Below are 13,704 nucleotides of genomic sequence, written 5' to 3'. Positions count from 1 at the left end.
TCTTTCAGAGTTGTCATCTTTCAAAGCTCTAAACTCATTCCAACGAAGTACGAACTAATTAAAAAAGAATTAGAGCCTTTATTGGAATCTCCTTTTAAGGGGGGGTGGTGGTGGTTATAAGCCAATTAAGAAAATCAGTTTTTTTAAAAGATTTTATTTATTTATTTGAGAGAGAGAGTGAGAGAGAGAAAGCACGAGAGGGGGAAGGTCAGAGGGAGAAGCAGACTCCCCGCTGAGCCGGGAGCCGGAGCCGGGTGTGGAACTTGATCCTGAGACTCCAGGATCATGACCTGAGCCGAAGGCAGACGCTTAACCCACTGAGCCACCCAGGCGCCCAGGAAAATCAGTTTGTTTTTTATAGTCACCCATTTTATGCAACATTCTTGATTCTGGGTAATTTTTGATAATTTCTAAATATCAAATCCATGAGAAAAGAATTTCAAAATTGACTTCCATCAAGACTATTTAAAAGAATGTAACCCAGACTTTGAAATCAATCCAAAAGGAAGCATTCTAAAATGTTTAACACAAAGGCAGTATCACTGGAATAAGTGGAAAGAGCATGACAAACCTGATTACTTTGAAGTGATTAACTATGTGTGTATTTTTTTCGGGAATGTTTTTTAAAACCTGTTACTTTAAGGGCGCCTGGCTGGTTAGTGGTTTAAGTATCTGCCTCCGGCTCAGGTCATGATCCTGGAGTCCTAGGAGTCCCAGGATCGAGTCCTTCAGCAGGGAGTCTGCTTCTCCCTCTGATCCTACCCCCTGCTTGTGCTCTCTTTCTCTCTGTCAAATAAATAAAATCTTTAAAAAAAAACAGCTTATGCAAACTCAAGGAAATTGATTTGGATTGTCCTTTATGGACAGTTATTTTGTAAATGGGTATTACATGCAACTGATGAATCACTAAATTCTGCCCCTGAAACTAATAATACACTATATATTAACTAAATTGAATTTAAATAAAAAATTTTTAAAAAGAATTATGTACTTATAAAGTTAACCAAGATTTAATAGTAAATTTTGTGTTAGAATTTCCATCAGCTAGTCGTATATGTTTGAGTCTAAACCTCCCTCAAGCTGACGGTGAGAAATTCAGGTTATATGGAGTCTGAATATATACACTTTAGAAAGAACTCCTCTTTTGGGAAGTTCTCTTTGAAGTCAGCAAATAGGAGCAGAAATCCTTAAGTCCCAGTATTAGCAATCTTATTCACCTTGGGGCAGCTTAAAAGAGTTTGTTAATATGAAATGTCAGTTTTTATGGGAGTCTACCTTTGAGATCAGTCACTCAATAGATTGGAGATTTGGAATCTTGGGGTTTCAATGTGTGGGCAAGTCATTTCATTTTCCTGAATCCATCTGAATTTCCCCATCTGTAAAACAGGCATGAAAATGCCTACTTACAGGTTGCTTCATGAATCAGATGGGATAAAGTAAGACCAATGCCACTAATAAATAATCTTCATGGTTTGTGTTTTTTTGAGAACGTCCTGTGTGCCAGGCCCTATTCTAAGGATTTCACACGTACTTGCTCACTGTATCCTCTCGGAAATCCTAGAATCTCTATTTTTCAGTGAAGGAAATGGAAACACACAGTACAGTTGACCCTTGAACAGCATGGGTTTAAACTGCATGGGTCCACTTATATGTGGAATTTTTTTCGATAAATACAGTACTGTAAATGTATTTTCCCTTATGATTTTTTTTTTAAAGTAATCTCTACCTGCAATGTAGGGTTTGAACTCAAGACCCTGAGATCAAGAGTCACACACTCCACCAACAGAGCCAGCCAGGGGCCCCTATATTTTTTCCTTCCTTATGATTTTCTTAATAACATTTTCTTTTCTCTAGCTTACTTCATTGTGAGAATATGGTATATCACACATCTGACATACCCAATGGGTGTTACGTGATTGTTTCTGTTATTGGTAAGGCTTCCGGTCCATGGTAGGCTATTAGGAGTTAAGTTTTGGGGGAGTCACAAGTTATACGTCGATTTTTGACTGCACAGGGGTGGGGGGGGGTTGGTGCCCCTCGACCCCATACGGTTCAAGAGTCCACTGTATATGGAAACTCTTTGAAAGCTCTGAAACACATTAAACAAATGTAAACTATTGTCTCAGTTCTCCCCAAAGTACACTTTCCCTTATTGATTGAGCCGAAGTCCGGGAATGCTAGCACCATTCAAAATCCAAATCCGCGTCTTGCTCCATCTGTATGAAAATGTTCTCTTTCGCCCTCTAAGGTCTCCGGGGACTACCATGATGGTCACCGTGGTATATGATAACTCTGAGGCGACGGAGCTGTGTGCAGCTCAGCACCTCTACCTCAAGCCCATAGCAAAATTGATGATCAATGTCTTGCTGCCAGAGAGCTCAGAACCGACGCGGCCCTTCTCCAACTGGGAAGTGCTTGACCAGCTGAAGAGCCTGATTTGCCCTGACCAGTTCACCACCGTTCGGCTCTCCAAGAGCACAAAGGACTTCATCCGATTCGAGGGCGAGGCTGAAACGCGCAGTTTGGTTCAGATCTTGAAGGCCAAGTTACATGGGAAGATCATCAAGCTGAATGGTTTGAAAACAGACTTAAAAGTCGTGGCTACAGATGCCCAGGGAGAGTGGGAGCGCTTCCCCAGGGAAAAGGAGGCCTCAGCGAGTGATGGGGCCGAAGAGCAGGACCAGGACAAGAGCCCAGATTCGATCTATTTCGAAGGCTTGCCCTGCAAATGGTTTGCGCCCAAAGGCTCCAGCGGGGAGAAGCCCTGTGAAGAGATCCTTCGGGTGGTCTTTGAGAGCTTTGGGAAGATCAAGAATGTGGACATCCCTATGCTGGATCCTTACAGAGAAGTGATGACTGGTGGAAACTTCGGGGGTTTTAGCTTTGGCTTGCAGACATTCGAGGCCTTTATCCAGTACCAGGAGTCGACTGACTTCGTGAAAGCCATGGAGTCCCTTCGAGGGATGAGGCTGATGTTGAAGGGAGATGATGGGAAAGCTCTGGCCTGTAACATCAAGGTAAGAAGGAGCCAGAATTTCTTTCCTTTCCCATCATTCGGGTGGTCCTGAGCAAAAGCTGGAAGGAAGCATCTTAAGGAAGCATTCCTTAAACCCCATTAGGCTCTGATCAGTAGCTGATGTAGAGATTTGTGTTGTCACTCATAAATGGATGTTTAAGAAGAAAACTAATCCTGATGTGGACATTCTTCTGCCAGCTATGGTTTGGAAGGGATGGGTCTTATAATCCGGGGTCCTGCCCCAAACTTCTTGAGGGCACTGAAGAGTTCTTCTGGCCCTCATGGAGCTACCTCTTATGCATGTTCCATCTGACGAGTTGCTGAGACGGAGGATCCATGTAGTTTGAACCCACAGGAGAGCAGGTTACTCCCCTTTACTCTTGGGGGCAACAACTTACATTTTCAGGATGTCTGTCAGGTAAATTGCTGGAACATTCTCTCAACAAACTGGGCTCCTTTCCTTTCAAGATCATCCTGTCTATCCAGTCATGCCACCTCATTGATGTCTGAACGCTTGGCCACCTCCTTTTTGACCTCTTAATCCAGCAGAGGAAAAGATGCAGCTAAATACTCCTTATTCTCTCAATTAGCCTTGAGCATGAATTTGGATTTTCGGCTTAAGTAGCTTCCTATGTATGAGTGTGTGTGGTGTGAAACTACTTATGTTAAAATATATCTTTTAAAATTGTGAGCTATTCAGCCAGACAAAAGACAGAACACGTACTATAGGGCGCCTGGGTGGCTCAGTCATTAAGCGTCTGCCTTCGGCTCAGGTCATGATCCCAGGGTCCTGGGATCGAGCCCCACATCGGGCTCCCTGCTTGGTGGGAAGCCTGCTTCTCCCTCTCCCACTTCCCCTGCTTGTGTTCCCTCTCTCACTGTGTCTCTCTCTGTCAAATAAATAAATAAAATCTTAAAAAAAAAAAAAAAAAAAAAGAACACGTACTATAGTGACCACCCATGTGCCCACCGCACGGCGTAAAAAAAGAAACATCCCCCGTGAGATGAGACACCATCCCCCTCCCTCCCCGCAGAGGTGGCCGTGATTGTGAATTTGGTGTTTCGCATTCTTGTGTACATTTAAAGGGCTATTTTTTGCCTCCTTTTATTTTTTAAGCAAATTTGTTCGTAGCACCTTGACAGGACTTTTACTTCATTTTGGGGATTTCCAAAGTAGCTTAATAATCACTACAGTCTGATCTCGTATCCCATCAGGTCAGTTGTCTTGCATCTTTGCTTCCCCGATCCTTCCTCCACCCCCAAGCATTTTTTTTTTTTTGCCTATTTTTGTCTCTGGCGACTAAAATACCTGAACTGAGTTGATCTTAATAATGAGCCAGAGGTAATAAACTCACATCCCTCAGAGCCTGTGCCCATAATGACATGGTGATGCTGTCTATAGCTATATGAGAACTCCTCAAGGGTCCTGCCGAAGACAGTTCTAGAACCCACAGGGCTGTTGTGCAGGTGACCAAGAAACAGCGGAGCAGTATGGGGATGGGGATGCGGGGAGGACATTTTGAACTCGCCAAGTTTTGAGTTGTTCTGTACATACTGGTTTCATTTCCCTGGCCTGGGACACACCCAGCCAGCTGGCAGACTTTTCTAATGGAACTCTGAATTGTTTGTGGGCAGGTTATGTTTGATACAACCAAACATTTCAGCGAAGGGGCTATAAGGAGGAGAAATCAAGAAAGGCTAAAGTTACAAGAGCTGGAGGAAGAAAGGAAAAAAGTAAAGAGAGACGAGGAAGAGGCTGCAAGGTGAGGAGACCAACGTTAGCCACGAGGGGTTTTCACTTGTGACATGTGGGTTTGTTCCTTCGGGTGACTGGCTGCACTCGACAGATAACATTGAGGGGGGAGGTGGCAGGAATTGGTACAGAAATGGAAAACCAAAATGGCCAAATGATTGAAAATGAGAAACTTAAAAAGAAAGTTCTCAGGGAGAACAGGTAATGAGCTAGATTAAGATATCTTACAGTGAAAATCCTAGCCCACCGAATTAAAAAGTTGACCAGTTTACCCCAAATTTACCAAATTTACCTTGCCTACTAATTTAAAGTTAAAAAAAAAATCTTTTTAGGTCGGGGAGAGATTTTCTTGGTCAACAGTCAAAGCAAGCCCTTGACAGGAAGGCATGGATTTCTTGGCCTTCTATTTCTTGTTGGCTTAAGTTCTTTCGGTGAATTTGAGGAGCCTCTGTGTTTATTTCTTTGAGCTTATCCTTGTTTTCTAATTTAGGGAGTCGAGCCTAGAAAGGGCTATTGGATTGCCAGAGGTTTGCCAAGAAGGTACAAATGGCTCTCAAAACCAGTTTTGCCTCTTGGCCCCTCCCCTCGCGTGTTTATTCTTTGAGTCATGTAAATTAGAGTCATTCAAAAAAGGAGATAAAGAGTCCCCTTCCGTGTGCCTTTCATTTTTTTGGCTGGCGGGGTGATAGGAATTGCCTGAGATCATGTCTGTGAAACTCAGCCAGAGTTTGAGCCCACTCAAGGCAACTATCCCCCCAAATTTCCGGACTAAACATGCAGTTGAGATAATCTTTCAGCTTTTGGCTAAGTCCTCACTCAGGTGATTGTCCCTTCTTTCCCCTTCCCCACGGTTCCGTAAGGGCCCAAGCAAAACAGTTTAATTTTTCGGAACATACCAGTAAACAAAGCCCATATTCTCCTTAAGCCAGTATGCTTTTATGATAGTGTCCTGTGTTAAGTAATAGGTACCAAGGACCAGTTCTCAGCCATAAGAGTTTCTGAGTGCCTTGATTTCCCTTTATTTATAAGCCTACTTAAAGCCAGCTCCATGGAAGGTTTTGATCTCGGAGAGAAATGAAATCACCACTGTGATGGCTAAATCCACAAGCTGGACTGCTGGTGGTTTGAGAGAGAGGGGACTTCTAGAAGCCCCTTCTTTGAATTCTGTAGCCTTCTTCTTGTATACTCTCTCCTGTACCTGCTTCTAACTGACCAGCTCAGTTTTGTGCCCTTCCCCTTTGACTGATGCACCAACGGTGTCTTATTCCCTAAGTTGTCTAGGTCAAACCCTGGGGTTAGCAAACCTAAATGATCCGTGCCCCCCCCCCCCCCCCCCCGGCAATGGGGAAGGAGCTGGGAGCTGGAAGGAGAGCTCATGCCTAATCCATGCCTTCTGAATGATTGAATCTTAATCGTTGTCCAGAAAAAGAAAAGAGGAGGAAAGGAGAGCCCAGGAAAAGAGGAAGAAGGCCAGGGTGAGGAGACGAGGCCCGAAGGAGAGAGACAGACGCCGGCACAGGAGACCCAAGGCCCGAGCCCCCGCTGACAGCGCCCGGGAGCCCGACTCTTCGGAGGGATGGGAGGAGCGGAAGTTCCTCCTGGCCCAGAGGCGGGTGGAGGCTCTCCGGTTGCTCCGGGTACTCTTGAGGAAACTTGCAGTAAGGCTCTTTCTCAATCCGTCTTCATGTTTGGTAGGTACCTGATCTTCCGGAGACGCACTTTGACACTGACGCCGTGGCCCATTTAAAATCGACTCCATGGAAGACTCTTCGCCTTCCTTGGGGTTTGTTTTGAATAGGCTGATCTCCAGTAAACCCAACTGTGGACTTACAAAGGGGGGGGGGCGCCCAAATGCTCAACACAGCTGTGTCTCACCCCTGAGGTCTGGCACACCCACACTTTGTGGTCCTGAGCTCTGGGACTGTGCGACCCTGAGCAGGATAGCTAGTGAATCTACTCCTCTAGGCTCCTAATGCCAGGGGGTGGGGATGGATGGCGTGGGTGTTACGTTGGTAGGAGTCTTCCATTAACTTGACTTGTCCATTCATCTGCAATGGGTCTGGATGGAAAGGAAGAGCCTTGGACGGAGACCTTTGTGTAGTGAGCTCCAGTTAGTCTAGTCTTAAACTATTTGCTAAGGAATTTCTGACCTCACAGAGCAATTTGTTTTGTTTGGAGAGTTTCCATTTTGGAGTTTCAGGGTTTTTGGGGTTTTTTTTGCCCCACTTTACTGACCTCCTAAAGATAACCAGATTCCCGCAGATGGCCTGGATGAAAGGCCTGAAAGGTTCCCAGATTGTTCATTTAAAAATGCATATTTAAATATGCAGAGTGAACGGCATCAGGATCAGATAAGAGGTCCTTTCATGGATATCTGCATTCCCAGCCTTTCTCTCATGAATGCAGACGACCAACCTTAGTGAAATCAGGATCAGAAAAATCTCGCATTTACATTTATAATAAGGCTTGCTGAATCTTTTAATTTACCGTGATGACCTCCAGGGGTGACTCCTTTATGAGAATTTGTCTCTTTAAATGGACTTGGTGCCTAACTCTTGGCCCCACTGATGGGGCCTCACACTGCTGACGCAGTCCCTAGGTTCGTATCCCGGGTAATGGGTAGGCACTGTCCCGAGGTGCGCCCCGTGTGAGCCCGAGCACAGGGTGATCTCTCCCAGCAGGGTGGGGCCCGTGGGTGACCTTTCACTTGGCCTGCAGTTCTGCAGAGCAGACATCACAGACCAACCCATTGCCACGGCCACACTTTGTACCTGCCGCTTTGCTTCCGACTGAAGCAGGTGAGGGGGTACAGCTCAGGGACATCCGCACCAGCAACCCATGGGAAGAGGCTGGGATGACAAACAGAGGCAGGTTCTCTTTTAAACCAGTTGATTCCCTTTTAGACACACATTTCACCCATCAGTCTTTTCCTGTTCTAGGATTTTCTGGGAAGGCTGTAGAGCATTTCTTATTCCTCTTTCTATCCCCAGCCCCTAGCCTAAGACCTGGAACTGTAAGTCCTCACCAGTTTGTGAACAAATAAAAAAAAAGGGGTCATGTGCTTTGAAGGTACCTAAATCGTGGTGCACCAACCTCATAAACATGGCTCACGTTCGCCCGAGAGAGCGAATCCTGTACCTCTTTCCTCCATGCAATATTGTTCCTAATTTGGATCTACCTTACGTGTTAGAAACCTCTTCAGGGGTGCCTGGGTGGCTGGGTCAGTCGGTTAGGCATCTGCCTTCGGCTCAGGTCATGATCCTGGGATCCTGGGATGAGTCCCGCATCAGACTCCCTGCTCAGCGGGGAGCCTGCTTCTCTTTCTCCTCCCCGATTGTGCTCTCTCTCACTATCTCTGTCTCGCTCTCTCAAATAAATAAATAAGATCTTAAAAAAAAAAAAAAAAAGAAACCTCTTCAGAACCACGTCAGAAAGCCCAGTTTTCTTTGAGATTTTTACACTGTGAGGTTTTTCATGCGAGATTTTAACCTTTTTCTTTAAAGGTATCCACACAGTTTAACCCACAGGGGGTAGATGACGCAAGCCCAAAAGTGAATCATGCTCCAGGGAACACGTTGGAAACTCTGAAGAAAGAAGAGTTAAACACTCAGTGTCTTCAAAGTCAGGAAGAAATGCCAAAATATCAGGTTGCCAAGTCAGACAATAAACGAAAACAAAAAATGAAGAAAAGAACTAGGGCTCACTTACGTAAATCTTCCCACCACCTTGGGAGAAAAAAAATAAGATATTCAGCTAGAAAAGAGAGAACTGGAAAATTATTAACCGAGGAATACAATCACAGTCTGGTCTCTGACCAGAATTCTTTGCGGAATGCGATGATTCAAGATCAGTCTCTTGAGAAAGAAGACCACTGCAGTTCTAATAAATCCGATTCTTCCACATTATTTGAGCCAGACCATGGCAGGAAACAGAAGATCTATGAAACAGATGAATTTATTGATTACCTATTAAACTACTATCAAACTCCAAAGTATGCCCGGATCTGCCTAGAACCAAGTGACATAGCAAGCCCATGTCAGTGGCAGAGGGCTGTCCATGCTAAGGGAAATGGATTTCAGATCAATCTGAGAAAACGTAAACATCACTCCAGCAGTCTGAGCCAAATGCAAAACCTGGCAACAAGAGAAAACCTGGTTCAAGAAGATGACTGCCCATCAGAGATCTGTACCAAGGATCTTGAGCATAAACCACAAAAGAGAGGAAAAGTGGATTATGCCAAAGCATGGACCAAGGAGTTAAAAGATCATTGCCAGGACACAGCTAGTGAAACTGGTGATCACCTGTCCCCAGCTGATGGAAAGAGCCATCTGTTGGAAAAGGCGCAAGCTTACCAGGTCAAAGATTCCAACTCCCCAAGTCAGAGCCCCGTTTCCTCACCCAGCCGGTCAGCCGACTTAGATTTGGAGTTGACAGATTTCTTAGAGGAAATCAGTAGTGATTCCGAGTGCTTTAGTGAAATCCTTAGCATAAACAAAGAGGAGAAAGTGAGGTCTGTGGCCACAGATGATAGCTCCCCAGAAAAAAGATCTCTTGATGACGACGAGATCACCACCAGCGATCGAGAAATTAGGGCACGTCTGCAGACCTTGTCTTCAAAGTGGAACCGTCATGGGGAGCACAGCTCCTCTAAATCCAAGCTGAGGAAACCAGGCGAGAGGTCCAAGTATGAACTGAGATTTTCATGGCTGGAGGGCGAAAACAGTTCCAGTAGAGGTGAGAAGAGCACCAGCAAAAGGAGGGCAACGCTAGCCCCCAAATACTTGTTCGACGAAGGCTACTACCACCAATCCGGTCCTAGTAGTCTGTTGGACCACATCACAAGGAAGAGGAGGAGGTTCGGCGATAGCACATCTGGCCGGCAGGTGCACTACGGGCCCGCTCACGTGCCAATGGCCTCATCCAAAAGTGCTCATGTTTTCTATGTGGGGGATTTGCCCCAAAGAAGAGAGACTCCACGGAAGTCAGAATATAGCCAGGAGGCCAGAAGGTTTAAAAGACACGAGCATTCTAGAGAGTCCATGCTGAATTCTGGTAATTCTTATATTAGACATAACAGTCAGGAGCATCTCGACTACGGAAGCTATTTTGGAAATGGCTACACTAGTTCTCTATATTTTCAAATGTTTTGAAGGCCTCTTAGATCAGAAACACCCCCATTCTCAGCAAACAACGTGCAGGATAGAACATTTAAAACCAAATACAGTTATGTGGTTAGCAACTACAGAGAAAGAGAGCAGCACTTAAAAGCTTGAGCAAGGTCAGATGCAAAATCCTTTCTCTTGCCAAAGTATGAAGCATAAATGACTGCAGGTGTGTTGGCAGACTTTGAGAAATAGGAAACATCCAGATTCCAAAGGTTGGCAGAACAACGGGCCTGTACAACTCGATCCAAGGACAGACTTTTCTACAGTTTGGCTGCACCCTGAATTTGGTGCCAGTGAGGAAGCAAATGAGCACCGCGAGGGGTTGATAGCCCTCTGTGGCTCTCTAGCTGTTAGAACATCATCATTTAGTGTCAGCTGTCTTCAAAGGGGACAGCAGCGAATGGCATAGGATCTTTTTACAAGTGCTTGAATTGGGTCAGAAACGCCAGCCACAAAACTGTGCTGACTTTTATCTAGAAATAACTACAGGTAGCAGAAGAGACGACAGCTAGAACACATCATAGACTTCTTCGTGACATTGGAAGGTTTCGTGACCACCCACCAGAAGGAAATTAATCTCATTCATATGTTCATAGTACTCAAAAGAGTTGTCCTTTGAGAAACAGAACTTGGAAGAATCAGCACAAAGGGGCTCGGATTGTCCTTTGAGGCTTAAACGGATGGTGGACCATTCGCGGAGCTGTTTTTGGAAGAACCCCCACCCCCAAGTCATTCCATCCTAGAAAAGCAAGAGAATTGAAGTAAAATGACCAGTGGGATTTGCAAAAGGCAACATGGAAAGATCCCGGGACACCACTAACGGCACTTGGGAAGATAGGACATGGCAGTATTCCATTTCAGGTTATGTAATTCTTTCACTCAGGGATGGGTGACATCAGTTTGTAAAAAGCCACTGACTATCCCCAAACTGACTTTTATAAAACATTAACAAGTGCCTCCTCAATCCTCAGTAATGCCATGGAGTTAGGAGGAGTCAAGGGCAAAGCCCTAGTTTTCTAGCTGGGGAAAAATGGTATGTGTGCAGGATTTGTAAACTCTTAACAGAAGCAATTTATCTTTTTACCTACTGGTTTTGGACTTCTTGAATATGTTTTTAAATGGAGATATTTTATAGATTCGTAAAGACTTACATCTTAATGCAGTGCATGTTCTATTGAAAGCTCGGCTGATTCATTCTGCCTTATATAGGATTTAGGACCTCAGGGGCAGGAGATGACCTTCTTTTTTTTCCCAACAAAGCTATACCTGACTCGGCAGTGGGAGACATCAATGAGATCTCAGACTGGCTGCGGCAGGAAAAGGAGATTTCCATTCACAGAAGTAGTGGAAGGCAACATTTTCATAGGGCATGATTCATTTCAGTCTTAACTTGACATTCTGTAGAAAAGTACCAGCTGGTAGGGCCAAGGGTAGGATGCCGGCCAGTGTGGTTGCCCTGAATGACGAGGCACGTTCTGTGCTCAGAACCAGCCCCTTGAATAGCCTGATACCTGAAGGGGCTACGCCATCTTCTAATTCACCGGAAGTTAGGAACCACATTGTTTCATCGATCTCTTCTAATCACATGTAATCAAGATATGCTAGTTCATGCAAAAGTTCAAAAATGAATGTAACGTAGCAGGTCATGCTTATTATTAATAAGACAATAACCAACGAATGATTTGTGGGCTTCCATGTATTCAGTTCCACTTTCAAGCTAGTGACTGCCATCAAAACTAGGTTTGGCTTGTCACATTTGAAAAATCGCTCATGGGGTGAGTGCCTTTTCTCCTCGGAGGACTAGCAAGGACTATTAATGTTCAAAGTACTGTTGTCCAGAGTAGCCTTTTAAAATGCTAAGAGCTTGTATTTTCTCAGACAAATATTGGTAACTAGGTATTTTGTCTCCTCCAGTGAGACCCTGCCTCATTTTTTTTTTTTTCATGTTTCATGCCATTGAAACAAAGAACATTAGGGGTTTGTAATGGAAAGCAGTTATGCTTGTTTTGAAAACAAATCTTCATTTCTTCGGCCATTAGATAATTTTTCTTTGCAGAGATTTTTAGGCATGAAAACAATTTGCTGCTCAGTAACCAGACATAAAAGAAAGAAAGTGCAGAATACATACAGCATGTGCAATTTTGGGGGGGGGGCGGCGTATAATAGAACTGGTGCTAAGTCACTTCTGTCTAATATTTTATCTGGTTTTGTTTGTTTGCTAAGTACCATCCTGGGGCCTCGAAGTAAGTAAAAATACTGGTTTCATGTTTACTCTCTGTACAACCTTGGATTTTTATATGTCTTGTGGTAATGCGTTTTAGATTTGAATACACATTTTTGTGTGTGTGTAGGCCTTAAATGAGGAAGAGAACAATTCATCCTGTACTTTTCGGTGGAATGAATGGCTTAGTAAGGAATGAAATAGAACCGAAAATATTGTGATCACTTTCTATTAATTAACATTGTTCTTCTTCGTTGTGCTGTTACTTAAGTGGTGCAAAAGTATTTTCTCGTATCTTTTTTCTATGACCTATTAAGTAAGTAAGGGCCCGAACTTTAAACTCTGTCTTTTTAAGTAGGTGTTTTCATGTGTTTCCCTTGTATGTACTGCTGATAGCGCTTTAAGAAAACTAAAAATCTGTCAATGTCTTTTTGTTCCATTTGTTTGAATTTCTCAGGTAGAAAGCCACATAACCTGGTAATTTTGAAAGTAAGAACCAAATAAATGTATTTTTATTTGTTGCAAGACTGTTTAAACTGTTTTAAATAAATGCTAATAATCCCACTGGCGGGGGGCGGGGGATGAGTTTCTACTTGTACTAAGCTGCTTTGCACTCCTGTGGCCGACCCTTTGTCTCATTTGCATTGTTAGAGAAATAGTACATAGTTAATTTTCAGATATATTAAAAATAAAATGGTCGTGGTGACTAGAGTCTGTTCATTTTTTTTTTTTTAAAGATTTTATTTGTTTATTTGAGAGAGAGAATGAGAGAGAGCATGAGAGGGAAGAGGGTCAGAGGGAGAAGCAGACTCCCCGCTGAGCAGGGAGCCCGATGCGGGACTCGATCCAGGGACTCCAGGATCATGACCCGAGCCGAAGGCAGTCGCTTAACCAACTGAGCCCCCCAGGCGCCCTAGAGTCTGTTCATTTACCATGCACATTGGCTAGGATGTTGCACATCTCCAGCATTTTCTATGAAAATATATACACACATCCAGTTTTAATATTCTTTTTTTTTTTAAGATTTTATTTATTTAGGGCGCCTGGGTGGCTCAGACGGTTAAGCGTCTGCCTTCGGCTCAGGTCATGATCCCAGGGTCCTGGGATCGAGTCCCGCATCGGGCTCCCTGCTCCTTGGGAGCCTGCTTCTCTCTCTCTCTCTCTCTCTCTCTCTCTCTGTCTCTCATGAATAAATAAAATCTTTAAAAAAAAAGATTTTATTTATTTATTTGACAGAGAGAGACACAGCAAGAGAGGGAACACAAGCAGGGGGAGTGGGAGAGGGAGAAGCAGGCATCCCGCGGAGCAGGGAGCCCGATGCGGGGCTCGATCCCAGGACCCTGGGATCATGACCTGAGCCGAAGGCAGACGCTTAACGACTGAGCCACCCAGGCGCCCCTTATTATTGATTCTATGCAACTTTTCCCTATACGATGCTAATGTTTGGGAATGGACTATGTCAGAGCTCATGCAGCTGAAGATCACAGTTTTATCTTCATTTTGGATAAGTTGAAATAACAGTATTGGACTGAAGACTATCCTCCCTTCA

General features: G+C 44.3%; 1 protein-coding gene across 1 annotated transcript; it reads left to right on the top strand.

The window, feature by feature from the left end:
* The first annotated feature begins 2,251 nt into the window (after nt 1-2,251).
* On the top strand, nt 2,252-9,962 carry LOC118010865 (A-kinase anchor protein 17B). The gene is made up of 4 exons (XM_035005579.1): nt 2,252-3,017; nt 4,652-4,779; nt 6,319-6,427; nt 8,273-9,962. Exons 1-4 carry the CDS (start codon nt 2,265-2,267, stop codon nt 9,917-9,919), a joined length of 2,637 nt encoding a protein of 878 aa, XP_034861470.1. The 5' UTR covers nt 2,252-2,264; the 3' UTR covers nt 9,920-9,962.
* The last annotated feature ends 3,742 nt before the right edge of the window (nt 9,963-13,704 follow it).

This window comes from Mirounga leonina, unplaced genomic scaffold (assembly GCF_011800145.1).
Source record: "Mirounga leonina isolate KUSES-001 unplaced genomic scaffold, KU_Mleo_1.0 Mir_101664, whole genome shotgun sequence".
NCBI classification, from domain to species: Eukaryota; Metazoa; Chordata; class Mammalia; order Carnivora; family Phocidae; genus Mirounga; species Mirounga leonina.
The sequence above is the reverse complement of the archived record's forward strand: the minus strand, read 5'-3'. Positions and strand labels throughout refer to the sequence as shown.